Source organism: Mustelus asterias, unplaced genomic scaffold (assembly GCF_964213995.1).
Source record: "Mustelus asterias unplaced genomic scaffold, sMusAst1.hap1.1 HAP1_SCAFFOLD_47, whole genome shotgun sequence".
Taxonomy (NCBI): domain Eukaryota; kingdom Metazoa; phylum Chordata; class Chondrichthyes; order Carcharhiniformes; family Triakidae; genus Mustelus; species Mustelus asterias.
Genome location: NW_027590122.1, coordinates 412,633 through 435,771, shown reverse-complemented (window position 1 = coordinate 435,771; position 23,139 = coordinate 412,633). Strand labels below are relative to the sequence as shown.

Genomic DNA, 23,139 nt, shown 5'->3' with positions numbered 1-23,139 from the left:
AGTTTCTGGTTCTCAGCGCTCGCTGTGGAAAAATGTTCCTTCCAAATCTTCTCTTCGCCCGCCTTGCCAAAAATCTTAAAATTTGCCTCTTCCCTCTCAAATCTTGCCCTAATTTAGTCCACCTCGATTAAATCACTCCTCAATCTTCTTCACTCCAATGGAGAATAATCGCAGGGTCATAAACCACAACCTTCTCGCTAATTTGAACTTTTCTAAACTAAACTTACTTCAAAGAAATTCCTCAATGGAATTTAACTAGAATTTCTCAACTTTTGAAAAAACTTTTCGATAGAACTTGAGTATTTTGTGAACTTCTTAATACTAAATGTATTTAAATTAAATTCCTCCGCAGCGTTTTACAAATTTTGATCAACTTATTAGAAACTATTTTCACCATTCTGAAAAATGTAAGATTTCCACGTTATTTATCTAGAAATTCCCAACTTTTTAAAAGATAGCTTAAAATACTTTTTCCAAATAATTTAACGAGAATTCGTAATTTTAAGAAAATAATTTAAACATACTCAATGAAAGTTTATCAGTGGAATCTTACTTAAAATAGCCAACTTTTTTTTGAAAAGTAATGACCTAAGATAAATGTCTTCATATAAGGTGACTGGATTTAGTGAACATTTGTCTGAATTGGTCTAAAGTTATTGAAAATACATTTTTTCATCGAAACTAAAATGGAGTTTACGAACTATTTTTAAAATTTATAGCGAGCCAGCCAGGAGTCGAACCTGGAATCTTCTGATCCGTAGTCAGACACGTTATCCATTGCGCCACTGGCCCATCTATGCCCGGCTTGCAACATTTGCTACATATTGGCCAGACGGTTCAAAGCCGGGCAGAAACCAATACGTTTAAGTGAGGAAAGGTTGCTTAATTAATATTTTATTTACTGCCATCCCTAATGGCCCTTGAATTCAGTCAATCTGCTGTGTTGGAATTCAGCCTGCTTCTCTGCGTTATCAGTCCAGCGACAGTAACACGACTCAACCCCTAACTACTCCCTCTGTGAATCCACTGCCGAACATTACCTGAGTAGAATATCTTACAATCAAAGACATTGGCTCTTACTTATGCCTCAAAGTACATTCAGGGAAAAAGAGAAGTGCTGAAAATTCACAACAAAATGAACAGGAAAGAAGATGCTCTTATTGTGACACAGCAGACATTTTATCAGTTCGAGGTGGCTACAAGAGCAGGTCAGAGGCTGGGAAACCTGCGGCGAGTAACTCACCTCCTGACTCCCAAACAACAGACCACGATCTACAAGGCACAAATCAGGAGTGTGTTAGAATACTTTCCACTTGTTTGGAGGATGCAGGAACTCACCAAATGCACATTAGACAGCACCTTCAAAACCCAAGAGCACGACCACTAGCAGGTTTCCCCCCAGTACTACCCCCCGGCCCCCCCCCCCCCCCCCCCTCACCTCAAGTCACTCAGCATTCTGATTTGCAAATATATCACCACTCCTTCACTGTCATTGGGATAAATTCCTGGAATTCCCTCCCCAACAGCACTGTTGGTGTACCTACACAAATACACTGCAACGTTTCAAGAAGACAGCTGACCACCATGTTCTCAACGGTAATTACTGAATGGCAGTCCATGCTGATCTAACCAAGCGACACCCACATGAACAAAAAGAAACATCCAGCCAGCTCCCTGAACCCGCAATAATGGGGTCAGCTGAAGAGGTGAATGGGCATAAAATGAATGTCCAGTTGCATCGCCAACCCTGCTGAACGTATCTTGATTTTCCAGCGAGTGTGTTGTGCTGATAGATTCCCTGCAGTTTGTGCGCAGGTTCTGGGCGGCACGGTAGCACAGTGGTTAGCACTGCTGCTTCACAGCTCCAAGAACCTGGGTTCGATTCCCGGCTTGGGTCACTGTCTGTGTGGAGTTTGCACACTCTCCTCGTGTCTGTGTGGGTTTCCTCTGGGTGCTCCGGTTTCCTCCCACAGTCCAAAGATGTGCGGGATAGGTTGATTGGCTATGCTAAAAAATGCCCTTAGATGGGTAGGTTAGAGGGATTAGTGGGTAATTATGTAGGGCCTGAGTGGGATTGTGGTCGGTGCAGACTCGATGGGCCGAATGGCCTCTTTCTGTACTGTAGGGTTTCTATGAGGTTCTCAAACGAAACCCCATGGGAACCAATCCCGCACCGCAAGGAAATAAACAAAATCTGCAATTTATAGAATCTCATAGAATATTTGTGGGAGAGGACGGCACGATGGTTAGATCTGCTGCCTCAGCATGCCAGGTACGTTGTTTCGATTCCTGGCTTAGTCACTATCTGTGATGATGAAGATTTGCAACTTTTACAAGCTGCAGCAAGAGCACGAATGCAACCCCATTGCTGTAATGGGTAAGACACTGATAAACCACGGATTGTGGGTTCGAGTCCCATCTGGAATGCAGGTGTACAACACTGACAAATGCATTGCCTGCCAATTGATCAACTGATCCTGGCTGTTTCTGGGCAGATGCATTTTGGGTTAGCACTGCTGCCTCACAGCGCCAGGGTCCCAGGTTCAATTCTCGGCCTTGGCCACACTGTCTGTGTGGAGGTTGCACTTTCTCCCTGTGGTTTCCTCCCATAGGGATCTATCGAGATAGATATAGTATGCTGCCTTATGTCAGGCTTTATATATATATATGTATTTGTATATAATGCAGCATACTGCAAACTCTGTAAATCTGAAATAAAAACAGGAAATGCTGGGTTATTTCAGTAGTTCTGGCAGTATCTGCGGAGCGAGAAACAGAGTTAACGTTTCCAGTCCAGATGTCAGATGGCCAACCCGGACACGATGGGCCGAAGGGCCCCTTTCCGTTCTGTAAAACTTTGTGCCTCTATGATCCTTTTTCGGAGTTGGCCACCAGAAAGCAATCCCGCCGTTTGCACCCGAAACAAATCACAATACCTGACTTGGTCAAAAGGAGGCAATTAAAGGGCTCGTCTCGGATTTGAACCCGGGATCTCTCGCATGTCTCATCAACTAAAACACCCGAAGCAATAATCATGCTCTTAGACCAACCAACCTACACGAAACCAAGCGTAACCAAAATATAGCTCATTTCTCTTTCGCCAAAGCAGTTCAGACATCTCTGGTGAAAGCCGAAATTGTTGAAATAACCCACCACATCAGCATTTGTGGACTTAAAACTCCAGAAAAATATCCGTCCAATATTGCGAACTCGACTGTTTGCAACTGGAAGCTTTTGTGTAAAAAGTACACATATTACCCGCTCAGCTGCACAAAGAATGCCGAGCGCCAAGCTGAACGAACAAGAATATTTGCAGTATACCAACAGTAATAGCAACTTTGAAAACTCATAATATATCTCGTGAAACAATATAAGTTTGCTATCAATGCTAAAATATTTCTGTTCCGACATTTGCTCTTTTAATTACATTTTCTCAATAATGTTACTGGCCACTACTGGAGACTGCAAATCGCCCCGAGCCTGAACGCAACATGGTATCGTCCTGCCCTCTGGTGGCAGAGATATGGAACTACAAAGTGCAGCTTTCTCCCACCTGTGAATCTTCAAGACTCATGTTTGTGTTCGACAATTTCCGACGATAAATTCTTCCGCGTTTTTATTTATTCCCTTTTTCAAATCTGAGACTGCACCTCGGGTGTAGAATCATTTTTCATGAATCTACCTCTTCTGGAAAAGGCAAACTTTTCCAGATGTGGCTCATGGAGATTCCGTTACTCAGCCGCGGTCCACAGCAGTTAAAACTGAAGAACAGGTGACTTTAAAATAGACTTATAATACTACAATTTACTCTCTGAAAAGGGCAACATTCTGAACACGTCAATTAAGTTGCTTTTCGTACCTTCCTAGTTATAAGCAAAAGAAACCAAATTAGTCTGTTAATCCCTGACACTATTCTGATTTGTAACCAATTTGTCCAAAGTATGGGCGTTCTCCCGATTTTGTCGTCCCAGGATTTGAACAGCGAACTCCAGCCATGATTTTCACAGATTTACCATCATTTTCCCAAATAAATATCAACAGTCACAAAGACCGTGTCTGAAGAGCTGCAATTGAGATTTTTCGGCAGCATGTGTATCTTAGTATGTATTGTAGTGAGGAATGTAGTGGAAAGCTAGTGGCGTTTGCTACCAAATAAACCTGTTGGACTTTAACCTGGTATTGTTAGACTCCTTATTGTGGTGAGGAATCCAGTCAACAGCCAAATTCCAGCGTGCAGAACCCGCCATCAGAGGGCGCCACATTCTAGCCTGGGCGCCAGAAACTCACGTGATATTATCACCGAAACCTGTATGGATGGTAGGCTTGTGAGGTCACAATAGACACGACCGCCCCCCCCCCCCCCCCAACACACACAAGCACAGACACAGAAACTCACACTGACACTCTCACAAACACACTCACTGCAATCATTTGAACAGAGCCCGGGTTCCCTCTCTCCTTCTCAATCTCTGACTCACTCCGTTCCCATTCAGTGAGATAGATTCACTCAGATATGTTTCTGATTGTGGTGAACCATCGTTGGTTCCCACTGTGGGATTGTTCTAATGTTGTTGTTGGGCTAGGGTGGGATTGATACACCTGTGGTTGTTACTGTTGTGGCACATCCCAGTCGGGCTCCGCCTCCTGGGAGAGGTATAAGACCCCCTGCTCGGGCGGGACCTCTTCAGTCTGGGATAGTGTGTTAAAGTTCTGTTAGTTCCATTGTTAGTTAATAAAAGCCTTCTTTTACCGAAGCTTCGTGCCTCGTGTCCAATTGACGCGCATCACTGATCTTCCTGGCGGTGCTCTTGCACGATAAGTACTGGGTAACGTACATCAAGCCAGATAAACACATTAACACACATACATGGTAATATAATTAACGATCACAAATATCGATGTGAGGGGTGAATGGGGCAGGGGATGGGGGGCGGGTGCTGCAGAAACGATCGCAGACACAAACATTAACTCTCGATATTTCATTCCTCTACCTTCACAGGCGGACTGTGCGCAGATCCAGTAGCACAGTCATCGCTGACAATAACCGCATCAGAAGGGGATTCAGTGCAGTTGGGTTGTGAATACACAGACAAGGATATGTACAGCATGCAATGGTATCAGCAGAAACCGACACAACCCGCGACATGGATTATTACCAAAGCATTAACAGTGAAGGAAGATGAAGTTTCAGGACGATATCTGGCGGCTTCTGACGCGTCTAAACAGAACGGTTACCTCAATATAAGCGCCCTCAGTGTGGAGGACGGGCCGGTCTATTACTGTGCAGTGAGGCACAGCGTTAGATTAAAGCTAAAACCCCGTACAAAAACCTCAGCGAGTATTTACAGCTCCATTAAGTTTCCTCCTGCGCGAATGGTTTGACCCGGCTTCAAGAAGACAGTCATTTCTATTTAGGGTAGAGCCGAGGGGATGATTGGGTACCACCTGAAGACTCTGTCAGCAATAAGCCAATAAGCAGATGGTGTTGTCTAATATTCTCTTGATTCTCGATCCAGTGATCTCAGCTCTTCCTCCCATTGATTCTGTAGATGTGACATCAAACTAGCCTCGTCCACTGCCCTCAGCTTTATCTCGTTCGATATTCTGCAACTTTCGGAGACACAAATCCCTGGAATCCAGGAGCAGCAGCACCGATGCGGATCTCCGTTCGCGCTGTTTTCTGGGTGACATTCGTTGTTGGTAAGAAGTTTGAAACTTGAAAAAGAGTAAAAAGAAGTTTAATTTATGGAGGAATAAGTTTGAAAAGCAGGACTTTCGTGTTAAACAAGTATTAGACCTGCCTTAGAGCACAAATGAATCTTTGTTTGTGGCTTTGGTCTTTTGGAGAACAGGTTCTAAAAGCGCACAGCAAAGGCGATTTAAAGAGATGGTCCCAGGGTTGGAAGATGAGAGCTATCAGAAAGCATTATAAAAATTATGATTACTCTCTCTCTCTGGACGAGAAGACAATCAGGTAATCTGACTGATTTCTGGACAATGATGATCAAATCAATTTAAATAATAATAAATCAAATCAAAGAGATTTAGTGTGCTGGACGGGGAGAGGATGATTCCATTTGGGGAGAATTACATATCTGTGTCCCATAAATCTAAGTGAAACAAAAAGATCAACTGGGAATTACAGAGAAACTTTTTTTGAAAGAGTTCTGTAGAAGTGACTCACATCGACACAATGAACTGTTGAGGAGAGGAGTAACGATGCATTTGAGGGCAAACTAGAGAAACCGCTGAGGTAGAAAGGGATAGAGGTATTTGAGATGAGGCAGGAGGGAGGATTCTCTGAGGGATTGTGAAAGGGGACATAGATCAGTTGGAGTGAATGTGTTAGAATTTAATACCTTCTTTTATGTTGCACTGATTTTTCACCCTCGCTTCAAGTGAACTTTTAATCAATGACTTTTGTTTGTTAACCTTGTGTTCTCGATCTGAACGATGGACATTCTGTTACTCAGCTGGAATCCTCACTCACACAGACAGAGGGAGAAGATGTCACTTTAATCTGCACCTATACCGACGATGCTTATTATTTATTCTGGTATTGTCAATACCCAGGCAGACAGCCCGAGTTTGCAGTCCGAAGAGGCAAGAACGGCGGTTTTGAATTAAAGGCGGATTTCACTGGCACCCGATTTCCTGATTCAGCCCAGCAGTTAGACAAGTTGGACCGATTAGCTATGTCGATGCTGCGGCTGTCTGACACCGCGGTCTATTACTGTGCACAAAGTCTCACATTGATGAGAACGAGTGAAATATTCGTACAAAAACTGCTGCAGGTTTCTGGGTCACAGCTGCTGTCTGTCAAGAGGTGTTTCTCACAGCGGGTCATACACTGACACGTCAATACTTTGCTGTCAGCGCAAACCCGACCACAATTCACACAGACACGATCTACAATCGTTCACAGATTACGCCTGATTATTACATTCATTGTGCGAGGGAAGAATTGGCTGCTGTTTATTTCGGATCACCGGGAACTCGGCACTAACATTGAGAATACAAAATGCTGCAGGTAGCCTTGAACTAGTTGTATTCTTGTTCTGATGTTTCAAAGAATACTTGGGGCAAAGGAACCAATCATCATTGGTTTGAAATATCAGTCGACAGTGTAAACTGATGCCCGCCTGCTGAGGCAAATCCTAATAATGACAACAGCCCGATTAAACATCTCTCAATGTTACAGTAATGAAGCAAAAATATCAACTGGGGAAGAGTTAGAAAATGTTCGGTAGAATGTGACTCAAGTTAACACAATGAACACTTGACACGGATTGAAACTAAGAATTCTTAACATAAAATGTACAAAAGTTAATTTCAATACATGATTACAATCCGATGAGCAATGATTATTAAGTCAATTATCTCTAAGAGCAGGTTTGTTGTGCTCTAGACACTGGAACATTTGGCAAGATAACCAACTGAATGCAAAAACCTAATTGAGAAGATTGTCAGAAAGTTTGTGAAGCGCAACTAGGGATGGGCAATACAGACCGGCCCAGCCAGCGATGCCCACATACCTGAAAGGCTCTTGTTAAAAGCCTGCTGTCGTCACCAGAAGTGCTTTGGGAAGTCTTTATGCTCAGACAAAGATTGTGCTCTCCCTCCAATACCCCCCTCCAACATCCCCCCCCAACACCCCCCCCCCAACAGGCCCCCCCCAAACACCCAGCCCTCTCCCCCCAACACCCCCATTCCCCAATGGGGATTGGACAATGACTTGAAAGGGAGAAAAATCAGCTTCATGGAATGAGAGGAGGAAATTGAAATGAGAAGAAAGAACAGTGCAGAACAGGAACAGGCCCTTCGGCCCACCAAGCTCGCACCGACACGTCAGTTTGGTAGCTCGTCATAAAATAACTGGCAGAGGCATGGTGGGTCGAAAGGCCTCTTATTGTTCTCTGCCATTGCCAACCATTTTCAATCATTACAACAATCTGAGGTCCCGATCTGCTTCAAGAAGATGACCATCATCCCGGTACCTAAGAAAAATCAAGCAGCGTGCCTTAATAACTATCGGCCGGTGGCTCTGACATCCATCATTATGAAGCGCTTCGAAAGGTTGTCATGGCACGAATCAATTCCAGCCTCCCGGACTACCTGGATCCACTACAGTTGCCGCAACAGGTCCACAGCAGACGGCATTTCCCTGGCCTTGCACTCAACCCTGGATCACCGAGATAACAAAGACAGACTCATATTTATTGACTACAGCTCAGCCTTCAAAACTATTATTCCCACGAAACACATCTCCAAACTCCGTGGCCTGGGCCTCAGCACCTCCTCTGTGACTGGATCCTAAACTTCCTAACTCACAGACCACAATCTGTAAGGATAGGCAACAACACCTCCTCCACGATCGTCCTCAACACCGGTGCCCCACAAGGCTGTGTTCTCACCCCCCTACTATACTCCTAATATACCTATGACTGTGCGGCCAAATTCCCCTCCAATTCGATTTTCACGTTTGCTGACGACACCACCGTAGTGGGTCGGATCTCAAACAATGATGAGACAGAGTACAGGAATGAGGTAGAGAATCTGCTGAACTGGTGCAGCAACAATAATCTCTCCCGCAATGTCAACAAAATGAAGGAGATTGTCATCGACTTCAGGAAGCATAGAGAAGAACATACCCCTGTCTACATCAACGGGACGAAATAGAAAAGGTTGGGAGCTTCAAGTTTTTAGGTGTCCAGATCACCAACTATCTGTCCTGGTCCCCCTCATGCCCCCCCGCCCCATGCCAACAGTATAGTTAAGAAAGCCCACCAACACCTCTACTTCCTCAGAAGACTAAGGAAATTTGGCATGTCAGCTACGATTCTCACCAACTTGTACAGATGCACCATAGAAAGCACTCTTTCTGGTTGTATCACAGCTTGCTATGGCTCCTGATCTACCCAAGACTGCAAGGAACTATAAAAGGTCATGAATGTGCCCAATCTATCACACAAACCAGCCTCCCATCCATTGACTCTGTCTACACTTCCCGCTGCCTGGGCAAAACAGCCAGCATTATTAAGGACCCCATGCACTCCAGACATTCTCTGCTTCACCTTCTTCCTTCTGGAAAAAGATACAAAAGTCTGAGGTCACGTACCAACCGACTCAAGAATAGCTTCTTCCCTGCTGCTGTCAGACTTTTGAATCGATTTACCTTGCATTCAGTTGATCTTTTTCTACACCCTAGCTATGACTGTAACGCTGCATTCTGTAAACTCTCATTTCCTTCTCTATGAACGGTATGTTTTGTCTGTATAGCGCAAGAAACAATACTTTTCACTGTATGTTAATACATGTGACAATAATAAATCAAATCAAATCAAAATCATTCTTCGATCAATATGTCAACAGCAGTCCCAATGAGTGTTGCAACATTTCAAGAGAGTCCCATTGGGTCCTACGGGCGCCAGCAGTTTCTGTAGTGTAATGGTGGTTGCATTCACTTCACACAGGAAAGGTCCCTAGTTCAAAACCATGCCGAAATTTTGTTAAAATTTGTTCATTAAGGTGAGGGAAGTTTACATGATTGAAATTTGTTGTTAAACATTATGCGAAACTCGATATTAAAGCCATGTTATCTTTGCTCTGACCTCGGGCCTCAAAATCTTTCAGGAAAATCAGAAATCTTGTATTTTTATGACGCAATGAGCGGAAATAGATGTTCCTGTTTTGACACCGTGGACATATCAGCAACTCATTCAGTCCACAACAGAATTTAATGGCTTTGTCGATGCAGACTAACAAAGTGAATCATCATCTGAACCATGTCTAATAGTATTGTGTGCTTAAAAAGGCAGAGACAAGTGAAACTGTAACTGAACTCGAGGAAATGGCGCACATTGCGCAGAACCATTATTTTAACATCGTTCTTCAGAGGAAACAAATAGGGAAAACCACTCAGACAGTTGAGGAAATCGAGAATCAGTGCGGATCCACTGGACTTTCCTACAGCTGAACGGGATTTGGACGCCTGAGTATTTCACACACAGAATAAAGAGGGATCAGGTATAACGAACAAATCATTCTTAAATCTATTCCCTTTAAAGATATTTGATTTTGTTTAAAAGCTGATTGTGGTCAATCTCAATGAAGCACCGTGACATGTGTATTACCCAGTGACTCGATTCCTTTTGTTGGTCAGTCATGTTTGCAACTCAATGTTGCCTATTTCGGAGCTATTTCATTCAGAATGAGGAGATATGTAATTAATAAAAATATATTAATATTAAACATTGAACAGCGAACAAATATTGGGTAGAACTGGTTGAAATTATTCAAAGGAAGATGAGAATGATGCATTAATTATTGAGCAGAAATCATTGCTCCTTAGATATTTGCCGGACGACCGCTTATAAATGTTGAAGTTCAAGATGAGTTGAGAAATCAGATTGAAAGAAACGGTTTTTGTCTTGTATTAAGTGACATGGGGTCTCAGTATAACCATAGAACCTGCAGCAACACAGTGGAGTTGAACATTGTGGTCAGGCCAATTGGCGGCGCTATGCTGTCAGTTGTTTCTGTAGTGTAGTGGTTATCACATTCGCCTCACACGGGAAAGGTCCCCGGTTCGAAACCGGGCTGAAACATTTATTGAAATTATTCAGTGAGTATGAGGGAAGTTTTGCATGGTTTCAGTTGTTGCTGAACATTATCCGAATCTCGATGTTGCAGCCATATTATCTTTGGTCTGACCTCGGCCACAAATGCTCTCAGCAAAATCAGAAATGCTGTATTTTAAGACGCAGTGAGGAAATAAATGTTTGTACTTTGACACCGTGCGCATATTAGCAACTTGTTCAGTCCATACCAGAATTGAATGGTTTTATAAATGCAGTCTAACATAGCTAATCACCATCTGAAACATGTGTAATAGCAGTGTGTGCTCATAAAGACAGACACAGGTGAAACTGTAACTGAACTGGAGGAAATGGCGCACATTTCCCGGAAGCATATTTTAAAAATTGTTCTTCATAATAAAGAAATAGGAAAAAGCACTCAGGCAGATGAGTAAATCGAAACTCAGCGTAGATCTGCTGGACTTTCCTATAGATGAACGGGATTTCGACGCCAGAATGTTTCACATGCAGAATGAAGAGGGATTAAGTATAACGAGCAGATCATTAGTAAAAGTTTCTTTAAATACATTAAAAACAAACGGGAGGCAAAAGTAGACATTGGGCCGCTCCAAAATGACGCTGGTAATCTAGTGATGGGGGACAAGAAAATAGCTGAGGAACTTAATAAGTACTTTGCGTCAGTCTTCACAGTAGAAGACATGAGTAATATCCCAACAATTCAGGAAAGTCAGGGGGCAGAGTTGAATATGGTTGCCATCACAAAGGAGAAAGTGCTAGAGAAACTAAAAGGTCTGAAAATTGATAAATCTCCGGGCCCAGATGGGCTACATCCTAGAGTTCTAAAGGAGATAGCTGAAGAAATAGTGGAGGCGTCAGTTATGATCTTTCAAAAGTCACTGGAGTCAGGGAAAGTCCCAGAGGATTGGAAAATCGCTGTTGTAACCCCACTGTTCAAGAAGGGAACAAGAAAAAAGATGGAAAATTATAGGCCAATTAGCCTAACCTCAGTTGTTGGCAAAATTCTAGAATCCATCGTTAAGGATGAGATTTCTAAATTCTTGGAAGTGCAGGGTCGGATTAGGACAAGTCAGCATGGATTTAGTAAGGGGAGGTCGTGCCTGACAAACCTGTTAGAGTTCGTTGAAGAGATAACAAATAGGTTAGACCAAGGAGAGCCAATGGATGTTATCTATCTTGACTTCCAAAAGGCCTTTGACAAGGTGCCTCACGGGAGACTGCTGAGTAAAATAAGGGCCCATGGTATTCGAGGCAAGGTACTAACATGGATTGACGATTGGCTGTCAGACAGAAGGCAGAGAGTTGGGATAAAAGGTTCTTTCTCAGAATGGCAACCGGTGACAAGTGGTGTCCCGCAGGGTTCAGTGTTGGGGCCACAGCTGTTCTCTTTATATATTAACGATCTAGATGACGGGACTGGGGGCATTCTGGCCAAGTTTGCCGATGATACAAAGATAGGTGGAGGGGCAGGTAGTATTGAGGAGGTGGGGAGGCTGCAGAAAGATTTAGACAGCTTAGGAGAGTGGTCCAAGAAGTGGCTGATGAAATTCAACGTGGGCAAGTGCGAGGTCTTGCACTTTGGAAAAAAGAATAGAGGCATGGACTATTTTCTAAACGGTGACAAAATTCATAATGCTAAAGTGCAAAGGGACTTGGGAGTCCTAGTCCAGGATTCTCTAAAGATAAACTTGCAGGTTGAGTCCGTAATTAAGAAAGCAAATGTAATGTTGTCATTTATCTCAAGAGGCTTGGAATACAAAAGCAGGGATGTACTTCTGAGGGTTTATAAAGCACTGGTTAGGCCCCATTTGGAGTACTGTGAGCAATTCTGGGCCCCATACCTCAGGAAGGACATACTGGCACTGGAGCGGGTCCAGCGGAGATTCACACGGATGATCCCAGGAATGGTAGGCCTGACATACGATGAACGTCTGAGGATCGTGGGATTATATTCATTGGAGTTTAGGAGTTTGAGGGGAGATCTAATAGAAACTTACAAGATAATGAACGGCTTAGATAGGATGGACGTAGGGAAGTTGTTTCCATTAGCAGGGGAGACTAGGACGCGGGGGCACAGCCTTAGAATAAAAGGGAGTAACTTTAGAACAGAGATGAGGAGACATTTCTTCAGCCAGAGAGTGGTAGGTCTGTGGAATTCATTGCAAGAAGTTTAACAACACCAGGTTAAAGTCCAACAGGTTTATTTGGTAGCAAAAGCCACACAAGCTTTCGAGGCTCTGAGCCCCTTCTTCAGGTGAGTGCACTCACCTGAAGAAGGGGCTCAGAGCCTCGAAAGCTTGTGTGGCTTTTGCTACCAAATAAACCTGTTGGACTTTAACCTGGTGTTGTTAAACTTCTTACTGTGTTTACCCCAGTCCAACGCCGGCATCTCCACATCATGAATTCATTGCCACAGAGGGCTGTGGAGGCCGAGACATTGAGCGTCTTCAAGACAGAAATTGATGGATTCTTGATTTCTCGAGGAATTAAGGGCTATGGGGAGAGAGCGGGTAAATGGAGTTGAAATCAACCATGATTGAATGGTGGAGTGGACTCGATGGGCCGAATGGCCTTACTTCCGCTCCTATGTCTTATGGTCTTATTATTAAATCTCTTCCCTTTAAAGATATCTGATTTTGTTTAAATGCTGACTGTCTCAAATAAGCACCATGGGACGTGTATTACCCAGTGACTCGATTTCTTTTATTGGTCAGTCATGTTTGCAATTCAATGTTGCATATTCCCGAGATATTCAATTCAGAATGAAGATGTATGTATTAAATACATGTATTAATATTTAATATCGAATAACAAAACAAATATTGAGTAACTAGCCAACAATTCGAGTCTGGATGACCCTTCATCAGAGCTAAGAGCAAAGAAAAGCAGAAAAGATTTAAATTATGAGGTTGGAAAGGGGGTGCTGTAATTGGACAAAGGGAATACAAATGAGGATAAAGACGGCTCAGAGAGATGCTAAAAATGTCCATAAGCGATCAGAATAGCAGAGCAGAGGTAAAGGTGGTTAAGGCAGTTGCCCTGAAAGAGGAGTGGGGGGGGGGGGGGGGGGGGGGGGGTGGTGGGGGGCGGGGAGAGGCAAGAAGGAGAGCAGGAATGAAGAAGTGATAAAATGGAAGTGAGAAAGAAGTATGATAAAAAAAGAAGAAACAGAATGAAATAAAATAAATGGAAAGGGGATAAAGGTGGAGGGGAGAGTTCATGCTCTGAAGTTGTTGAACTCAATGTTTAGTCCAGAAGGCTGTAAAGTGCCCAATTGGAAGATGAGCTGCTGTTCCTCCAATTTGCGTTGGGGTTCACTAGAACATTGCAAAAGGCCAGGGACGGACATGTGGACAGGAGAGCAGGGCGGTGTGTTGAAGTGGCAAGGGACTTGAAGTTCTGGGTCCTGCTTGTAGACAGGCTGAAGGTGTTCAGCAAATCAATCACCCAGTTTGTGTTTGGTCTCTCCAATGTAGGAGAGTAGACTTCATGGGGAGGAGCAAATGCAATAGACCAGATTGAAGGAGATGCATGTGAAGCGCTGCTTCACCTGAAAGGGGTGTTTAGGACCTGGGATGGTGAGCAGGGAGGAGGTAAAGGGGCAGCTGCTGCACCTTCTACCATTGCACGGGAAGATGCTGTGGGTAGGGGATGGGATGTTGGGTGGGATGGAGGCGTGGACCAGGCTGTCCCAGAGAGAACCTTCCTTGTGGAATGCTGATGGGTGTGAGGGGTGAGGTGAAGATGTGTTGAGGAGTAGCTTCATGCTGGAATTGGCAGCAATGGCGGAGGATGATACTTTGAACACGGAGGCTGGTCTCTGGTCTGGTAAAACGTGAGGACAAGGGGAACCCTGTCCTCTTTCTGGGAGGGAGTGCAAGCAGTGGCCTGGGGCATGAGTTCATAGAAATCATAGAAACCCTACAGTGCAGAAGGAGGCCATTCGGCCCATCGAGTCTGTACCGACCACAATCCCACCCAGGCCCTACCCCCACATATTTACCTGTTAATCCCTCTAACCTACGCATCTCAGGACTCTAAGGGGCAATTTTTAACCTGGCCAATCAACCTAACCCGCACATCTTTGGACTGTGGGAGGAAACCGGAGCACCCGGAGGAAACCCACGCAGACACGAGGAGAATGTGCAAACTCCACACAGACAGTGACCCAAGCCGGGAATCGAACCCGGGACCCTGGAGCTGTGAAGCAGCAGTGCTAACCACTGTGCTACCGTGCCGCCCCAACTGTGTTGGACACAGTCAAGAGCCCTGTCAACCACAGTGGGTGGACTCCGTGCAGACAGTCACCCAAGGCAAGAATTGAACCCAGGTCCCGAGCACTGTAAGGCAGCAATGCTAACCACTGTTCCACCCGGAAGGATCAGCCTGGTGCTAGCTTTACTCATGATATCCAGTTGCACTGGAGGTAGAATGGGAAGGAAATAAAAGTAAAATACTGCGGATGTTGGAATTGGGAAATTTAAACTGAAAATACTGGATAAACTCAGCAGACCTGGCGGCATCTGTGGAGAAACCGATTAACAATGGATTCTTATGATTTTGGTTGCTGAATGAGGAGACAAGGTCCTTTCGGTTTTATTGACGCTTTATGCGGCGTTACGGTTGAAGCGATAAAAGCAATATTTTAAATATCTCTGATAGTAAGTGATGTCCATCTTTGTGTGGGGCAGACGTCCTCCGTTTGGACGGAAGATGAAGAACCAATGTGCCCTTAACAAAGATGGCGGCGACGTGGGGGGCGGGGCAATGGGCAGTGTACGCAGAACGCTGAGGAGGTTGAGATCGCACATGCGCATTGCAGCGGGTGTGGTTTGTTGACGGAAGCGCGCGGGTTCTTCTCCGGATCGGAATCAGATTTGAAAGGGGGGGACGGTTAACGGTGGCAGGCGTTGCCATGGCGGCAGGGGGGGCGGGTGCTCGCCAACAGCGCGCGCTGGCACAAGTGGACCCTCGAGCGCAACCTGAGCGACAGCAGCAGCAGATGCGGAGGCCGCGCGGGGAGCCGGGGGCTCGAGTAGGAGGCAAGTCGGGTCAGCCCGCCTCTCCAGCGAAGGCGACCTGGGGATGTGACACCAACCCAAAACTTCCCAACCCCGGGTTTTTCACGTCGCTTTTACCCCTCACCGAGCTCCTCAGCACAAAGCAGCCCCTCAAATCCCCCAGAAACCACTCAGACCCCACTTGGCATCTTTTCCCCAGGTCATGACCCTGAGATGCCCTTTTGGTTTCAGCCCCTCCACCTGATCAGATGCCAACTGCGGTGGTGGTTGGAGGAACGATTGCTCGTTTCCAGGGCCGGGTGCTGAACTGGATCTCTCTCAATGTCCTGCAATGTTTGTTTTCAAGATACAATTTGGTACATCTGGTGATTTGTCGCTTTGTCCCTAAATGGAGGGCAAGCGGATTGGCACCCTGATTATCAATTCACACTAAATCTACTTCTACATCCCTCCATTCCCCTGGCAGTTTGGTACACGCAATGGCAGTGTGTGTCTGAGGTTTGCCCAAGCTTTAGTTTGTGCTGGCACTATTGCCACCACGTTGGGGTCCGCAAAAGAGAGACTCCCTTTTTAAAGAAGGTCTTGAAAGAGTGACCAACTTGTGTTTTCTGTTTCTCATAGGAGCCGTGATCAACAGTGTGGCCAGAGAGACTCCATGTGCCCAGTCGCATATTCGGACAAACAGCTACCGGACATCTGCGTCCAAGAAACAGACCGGATCCTGGTCGAGAAAGTAAGTTAGATTTGAATGTGTCTTTAGTGTGTGGCTGACAACGCCCCTGGTTTGTTCACGGTGGTGAAGTACCTTGGTGAACCACAGCACCCTGTGTGATAAAGGGTTAATCATCATCCTAACTTCCAGGCCTGGGTATAAGATCAGCATATGGCCTCCCGTAACCGGCCCCCTTTACTGATACCCTGCTCGCTTTCTGTTTTCAGTCCTGCTGGGACATCGCCTTGGGCCCATTGAAACAGCTGCCCAAGATGTCCCAACATCATGTACATGGCTGGCAACAACATCTCCATCCTCCCTATCATGATGGTGTGCATGATGGCCTGGAGACCTATACAGGCCTTGATGTCCATGTCTGCAAGTGAGTATTGTATTGAATCTACAGCTCAGAAACAGCTCTGAAGCGGCATCACTTGAGTGCAGCTTAGAATAGAGTTCTGGGAGTTGGGTAATTAAGGGAGTTAGGGAAGGAAGGGAAAGAGGTGCCCTTTTGCTTTCTAACTTTCTCAGCCTTTAGGAAGTGATCTTACTCTTCTACAGGAGAAGAAGCCAGATTTTTGGTGAGTATCTGCGAAGTAACTAAGATTTATTCTGTTCCTAAGGATCACAATAGTATAGCAACAGGTGGTAAAGTTAATAAAATACTTAAAAACAAAAATAAATTATCATTGGATAAAAGAAATAGTTTATTAGTACACATTCAAGCTGCAGCATTTGGGAGTTCCTGGGTGTCAGTTTGATCCAGGGCAAACAGGCATAGAGGTTTACAGCATGGAAACAGACCCTTCGGCCCAACTTGTCCATGCCATCCTTTTTTTAAAACCCCTGAGCTAGTCCCAATTGTCCGCATTTCGCCCATATCCCTCTCTACCCATTTTACCCATGTAACTGTCTAAATGCTTTTTAAAATACAAAACTGTACCCCCTCTACTACTACCTCTGGCAGCTTGTTCCAGACACTCACCACCCTCTGTGTGAAACAATTGCCCCTTTGGACATTTTTCTATCTTCCCGTCTCACCTTAAACCTATGCCCCCTAGTTTTAGACTCCCCGACCTTTGGGAAAAGATATTGACTATCTAGCTGATCTATGCCCCTCATTATTTTATAGGCCTCTATAACATCACCCTCAGCCTCCTCAGCCCAAGAGAAAAAAGTCCCAGTCTATCCAGCCTCTCCTTCCAACTCAAACCATCAAGTCCGGTAGCATCCTAGTAAATCTCTTCTGCACTCTTTCTAGTTTAATAATATCCTTTCTATAATAGGGTGACCAGAACTGTACATAGTATTCCAAGTGTGGCCTTACCAATGTCTTGTACAACTTCAACAAGATGTCCCAACTCCTGTATTCAATGTTCTGACCAATGAAACCAAGCATGCCGAATGCCTTCTTCACCACTCTGTCCACCTGTGACTCCACTTTCAAGGAGCTATGAACATGTACCCTTAGATCTCTCTGTTCTGTAACTCTCCCCAACACATACCATTAACTGAGTAAGTCATACATCGAACATAGAACAGGCCCTTCGGCCCACAATGTTGTGCTGAGCTTTATCTGAAACCAAGATCAAGCTATCCCACTCCCTATCATCCTGGTGTGCTCCATGTGCCAATCCAATAACCGCTTAAATGTTCCTAAAGTGTCTGACTCCACTATCACTGCAGGCAGTCCATTCCACACCCCAACCACTCTCTGCGTAAAGAACCTACCTCTGATATCCTTCCTATATCTCCCACCATGACCCCTATAGTTGTGCCCCCTTGTCATACCTCCATCCACCCGAGGAAATAGTCTTTGAACGTTCACTCTATCTATCCCCTTCATCATTTTATAAACCTCTATTAAGTCTCCCCCCAACCTCCTCCGGTCCAGAGAGAACAGCCCTAGCTCCCTCAACCTTTCCTCATAAGACGTACCCTCCAAACCAGGCAGCATCCTGGTAAATCTCCTTTGCACTCTTTCCAGCGCTTCCACATCCTTCTTATTGTGAGGTGACCAGAACTGCACACAATATTCCAAATGTGGTCTCACCAAGGTCCTGTACAGTTGCAGCATAACCCCACAGCTCTTAAACTCCAACCCCCTGTTAATAAAAGCTAACACACTATTGGCCTTCTTCACAGCTCTATCCATTTGAGTGGCAACCTTCAGAGATCTGTGGATATGGACCCCAAGATCTCTCTGTTCTTCCACAGTCTTCAGAACCCTACCTTTGACCATGTAATCCACACTTAAATTTGTCCTACCAAAATGAAAAACCTCACATTTATCAGGGTTAAACTCCATCTGCCATTTTTCAGCCCAGCTTTGCATCCTATCTATGTCTCTTTACAGTCTATAACAGCCCTCCACCTCATCCACTACTCCACCAATCTTGGTGTCATCAGCAAATTTACTGATCCACCCTTCAGCCCCCTCCTCTCGGTCATTAATAAAAATCACAAATAGCAGAGGACCAAGCACTGATCCCTGTGGCACTCCGCTAGCAACCTGCCTCCAATCCGAAAATTTTCCATTCACCACCACCCTCTGTCTTCGATCAGACAGCCAGTTACCTATCCAATCAGCCAACTTTCCCTCTATCCCAACCTCCTTACTTTCATCATAAGCTGACCATGGGGGACCTTATCAAACGCCTTACTAAAATCCATGTTTCTGACATCAACTGCCCTACCTTCGTCAACACACTTAGTTACCTCCTCAAAAAATTCAATCAAATTTGTGAGGCACGACTTGCCCTTCACGAATCCGTGCTGACTATCCCGGATTAATCCGCATCTTTCTAAATGGTCGTAAATCCCATCCCTAAGGACCTTTTCCATCAACTTACCAACCACCGAAGTAAGACTAACCGGCCTATCATTACCAGGGTCATTTCTATTCCCTTTCTTAAAGAGAGGTACAACACTCGCCACTCTCCAGTCCTCTGGCACCATCCCCGTGGACAGTGAGGACCCAAAGATCAAAGCCAAAGGCTCTGCAATCTCATCCCTTGCCTCCCAAAGAATCCTAGGATATATTTCATCAGGCCCAGGAGACTTATCGACCTTCAGTTTATTCAAAACTGCTAGTACATCCTCCCGCCGAACATCTACTTCCTCCAGCCTATTCGCCTGTAACACCTTCTCTTCCTCAAAAACATGACCCCTCTCCTTGGTGAACACTGAAGAAAAGTATTCATTCATCACCTCTCCTATCTCTACTGACTCCATACACAAGTTCCCACTACTGTCCTTGACCGGCCCTAACCTCACCCTGGTCATTTGTTTATTCCTCACATAAGAGTAAAAAGCCTTGGGGTTTTCCTTGATCCGACCCGCCAAGGACTTCTCATGTCCCCTCCTAGCTCTCCTAAGCCCCTTTTTCAGCTCATTCCTTGCTAACTTGTAACCCTCAATCGAGCCATCTGAACCTTGTTTCCTCATAAGCTTCCCACCTCTTTTGTGAACCATGGTTCCCTCACTCGGCCATTTCCTCCCTGCCTGACAGGGACATACCTATCAAGGACACACAGTATTTGTTCCTTGAAAAAATTCCACTTTTCATTAGTGCCTTTCCCTGACAGTTTCTGTTCCCATCTTATGCCCCCTAATTCTTGCCTAATCGCATCATAATTACCTCTTCCCCCAATTATAAACCTTGCCCTGCCGTACGGCCCTATCCTTCTCCATTGCAATAACAAAAGACATCGAATTGTGGTCACTATCTCCAAAGTGCTCTCCCACAACCAAATCTAACACTTGGCCCGGTTCATTTCCCAGTACCAAATCTACTGTGGCCCCACCTCTTGTCGGCCTATCCACATATTGTGTCAGGAAACCCTCCTGCACACACTGCACAAAAACTGCCCCATCCAAACTGTTCGACCTACAAAGGTACCAATCAATATTTGGAAAGTTAAAGTCCCCCATGACAACTACCCTGTGCCCCCACAGATATCCATAATCTGCTTAGCAATTCCTTCCTCCACCTGGTTTCAGCAGCAGGTGAGCTGAGGCCAGGACAAAGTGGGGCGATGTCACTGAGGTGGAAATAGGTAGTGTAGGTGGTGATGTGGCAAATAGAGTTAAATACAGATCAGTGTGAGGTGTTGCATCATGGGAAGTCAAACCAAGGTAGAACTTTCACAGTGAATGGTAGGACCTCAGGGAGTATCGTGGAACAGAGGGACCTTGGAGTCCAGGTGCACGGTTCTCTTAAGGTGGAGTCACGTGTAGATAGGGCAGTGAAGAAGGCTTTTGACATGCTGGCCTTTATCAGTCAGGGCATTGAGTATAGGAGTTGGGAAGTTATGTTGCAGTTGTACAGGACTTTGGTGAGGCTGCACCTGGAATATTGTGTTCAGTTTTGGTCACCTTGATTTGGAAAGATGTTATTCAACTGGAGAGAGTGCAGAAGAGATTTACAAGGATGTTGCCAGTACTCAAGTTATAGGGAGAGATTGGATGAGTTAGGACTTTTTTCTTTGGAGCGTAGGAGACTGAGGGGTGATCTTATAGAGGTGTGTAAGATCATGAGAGGCATGGATAGGTTGAATGCACTCAGTCTTTTTCCCAGGGTTGGGGAATTAAGAATTAGAGGGCATAAGTTTAAGTTAAGAGGGGAAAGAATTAATGGGAACCTGAGGAGCAGCTTTTTTACACAGAGGGTGGTACGTATGTGGAATGAGCTGCCGGAGGGAGTGGTTGAGACAGGGACATTGTCAACATTTAAAAGGCATTTGGACAGATACATGGATAGGAAAGGTTCAGAGGGATATGGGCCAAATGGAGTTAGCTCACATGGGCATTTTTGGTGGGCATTGTCCAGTTTGGGCCGAAGGGCCTGTCTCCGTGCTGTAGATTCTATGAGGATATGTTTAGAAGCTCAGTTTGAAGTGAAACATGTCACTGAGGTTGTGAATACTCCGGTTCAGCCTCAGACAGTCGCAATGGGGACAGATGGAGTCAGTGGTTCGGAAGTGGAATTTGTTGCAGGGCTGAAGATGACAGCCTTCATCTTCCAATATTTAACAAAGGCAATTACTGCTCATCCAGTCCTGGATGTCAGACAAGGGAGGATGGTGTGTAAAATTGGAGGGAATTTGGAGATGATGGTGTTCACATACACCTCTTACCCTGATCCTTCTCGGTGGGCAGGTTAACGGTTTTTAGGTTCAAACCACTGGTTGAGTTGTAAGATACATAAAGTCCCTCCTTTGCCCCCATCTCTCTCTCCATCCATTGAGGCCTGAGCCTTGTGTAGTCCCAGACTGGATGGCAGATTCCCTTCCCTGAAAGGCATTAGTGAACCAGTTGAGGTTTTATGACAATCCAGCAGTTTCCATGGTAACTTTTTCCTGGTGCCGGCCCCACAAATGACCAGATTCATTCGGCTCAATTTCACAACCTGCCTTTGTGTTTTTGTGGGATCTCTCTCACTCCCTTTTCGCTGTTTTAAATCAATTTCACAGGGTTTTAGAAGGGGATGATTTGCAGTCAGGAAACTCAAACCAAACATCAAATCCAGATCTGACTGAGTCGCCCAACTTATCGTTACCTGAATACCACTGAACCTTGAGCATGGAAGGAAAAAGCACCATTCACAATGGGGCAAAACTGTACACGTGTTCTGTGTGTGGACAAGGATTCAGACAATCATCTGGCCTGTCAAGACACAAGTGCAGTCACACTGAGGAGAAACCGTGGAAATGTGGGGAAGGATTCAGAGACCTGTCTGAGCTGGAAATTCACCAATACAGTAACACTGGGGAGAGGCTGTTCACCTGCTCTGAGTGTGGGAGAGGATTCACTCAGTCATCCACCCTGCTGACACACCAGCGAGTTCACACTGGAGAGAGGCCATTTATCTGCTCCGAGTGTGGAAAGGGATTCACTCAATCATCTAACCTGCTGACACACCAGCGGGTTCACACTGGAGAGAGGCCATTCACCTGCTCTGAATGTGGGATGCGATTCACTCAGTCATTCAACCTGCTGAGACACCAGCGGATTCACAAGGGAGAGAGGCCATTCACCTGCTCCGAGTGTGGGAAGGGATTCACTCAGTCATCTACACTGCAGACACACCAGCGAGTTCACACAGAGGAAAGACCATTTAAATGTCCAGAATGTGGCAAGTGCTATAAAAGTTTAAAGGAAGTGATGTTCCATCAACGTGTTCACACTGAGGAGAGACCATTTAAATGCCCAGACTGCGAGAAGTGTTATAGAGGTTCCAGAGAACTAATGTTCCATCAACGTGTTCACACTGATGAGAGACCGTTCAGGTGCTCTCACTGCGGGACTGGGTTCAGGTGGTCATCTCAACTCACTGAACACCAGTGAATTCACACTGGGGAGCGGCCGTTCACTTGCACTGACTGTGGGAAGGGATTCACTCGGACATCACACCTCATGGCACATCAGCAAGTTCACACCGATGAGAGACCGTTTAAATGTCCAGACTGCGGGAAGTGCTGTAAAAGTTCCAGCAGTCTAGTGTCCCATCAACGTGTTCACAGTGAGGAGAGACCTTTTAAATGTCCAGACTGCGGGAAATGCTATAAAAGCTGCAGTGATCTGATGTCTCATCAACGTGGTCACACTGATGAGAGACCGTTCAAGTGCACTCACTGCGGGACTGGGTTCAGGCGACCATCCCAACTCACTGTCCACCAGCGAATTCACACTGGGGAGAGGCCGTTCACCTGCTCCAAATGTGGAAAGGGATTCACTCAGAAATACAACCTGTTGAGCCATCAGCGAGTTGACAAGTGACTGCTGGAGT

The 23,139-nt window shown here is 45.4% G+C and overlaps 1 protein-coding gene, 1 long non-coding RNA gene and 2 other non-coding genes across 4 annotated transcripts in view; 3 read left to right on the top strand and 1 right to left on the bottom strand.

Moving 5' to 3' along the window:
- Positions 1-22,714, top strand: part of LOC144483165 (uncharacterized) — a 46,525-nt gene extending 23,811 nt beyond the window's left edge. The window contains exon 2 of the mRNA XM_078201962.1: positions 22,191-22,714. Coding sequence (XP_078058088.1) covers positions 22,191-22,697 — 507 coding nt within the window. The 3' untranslated portion in view covers positions 22,698-22,714. The remainder of the gene's footprint in view (positions 1-22,190) is intronic.
- Positions 720-792, bottom strand: trnar-acg (transfer RNA arginine (anticodon ACG)). Its single transcript has one exon. It is a non-coding gene; the product is annotated as a tRNA-Arg (tRNA).
- trnav-cac (transfer RNA valine (anticodon CAC)) lies at positions 10,535-10,607 on the top strand. Its single transcript has one exon. It is a non-coding gene; the product is annotated as a tRNA-Val (tRNA).
- Positions 15,434-16,726, top strand: LOC144483163 (uncharacterized). Its single transcript, XR_013495977.1, has 3 exons — positions 15,434-15,658; positions 16,259-16,370; positions 16,577-16,726. It is a non-coding gene; the product is annotated as an uncharacterized LOC144483163 (long non-coding RNA).
- Positions 22,715-23,139: the final 425 nt, after the last annotated feature.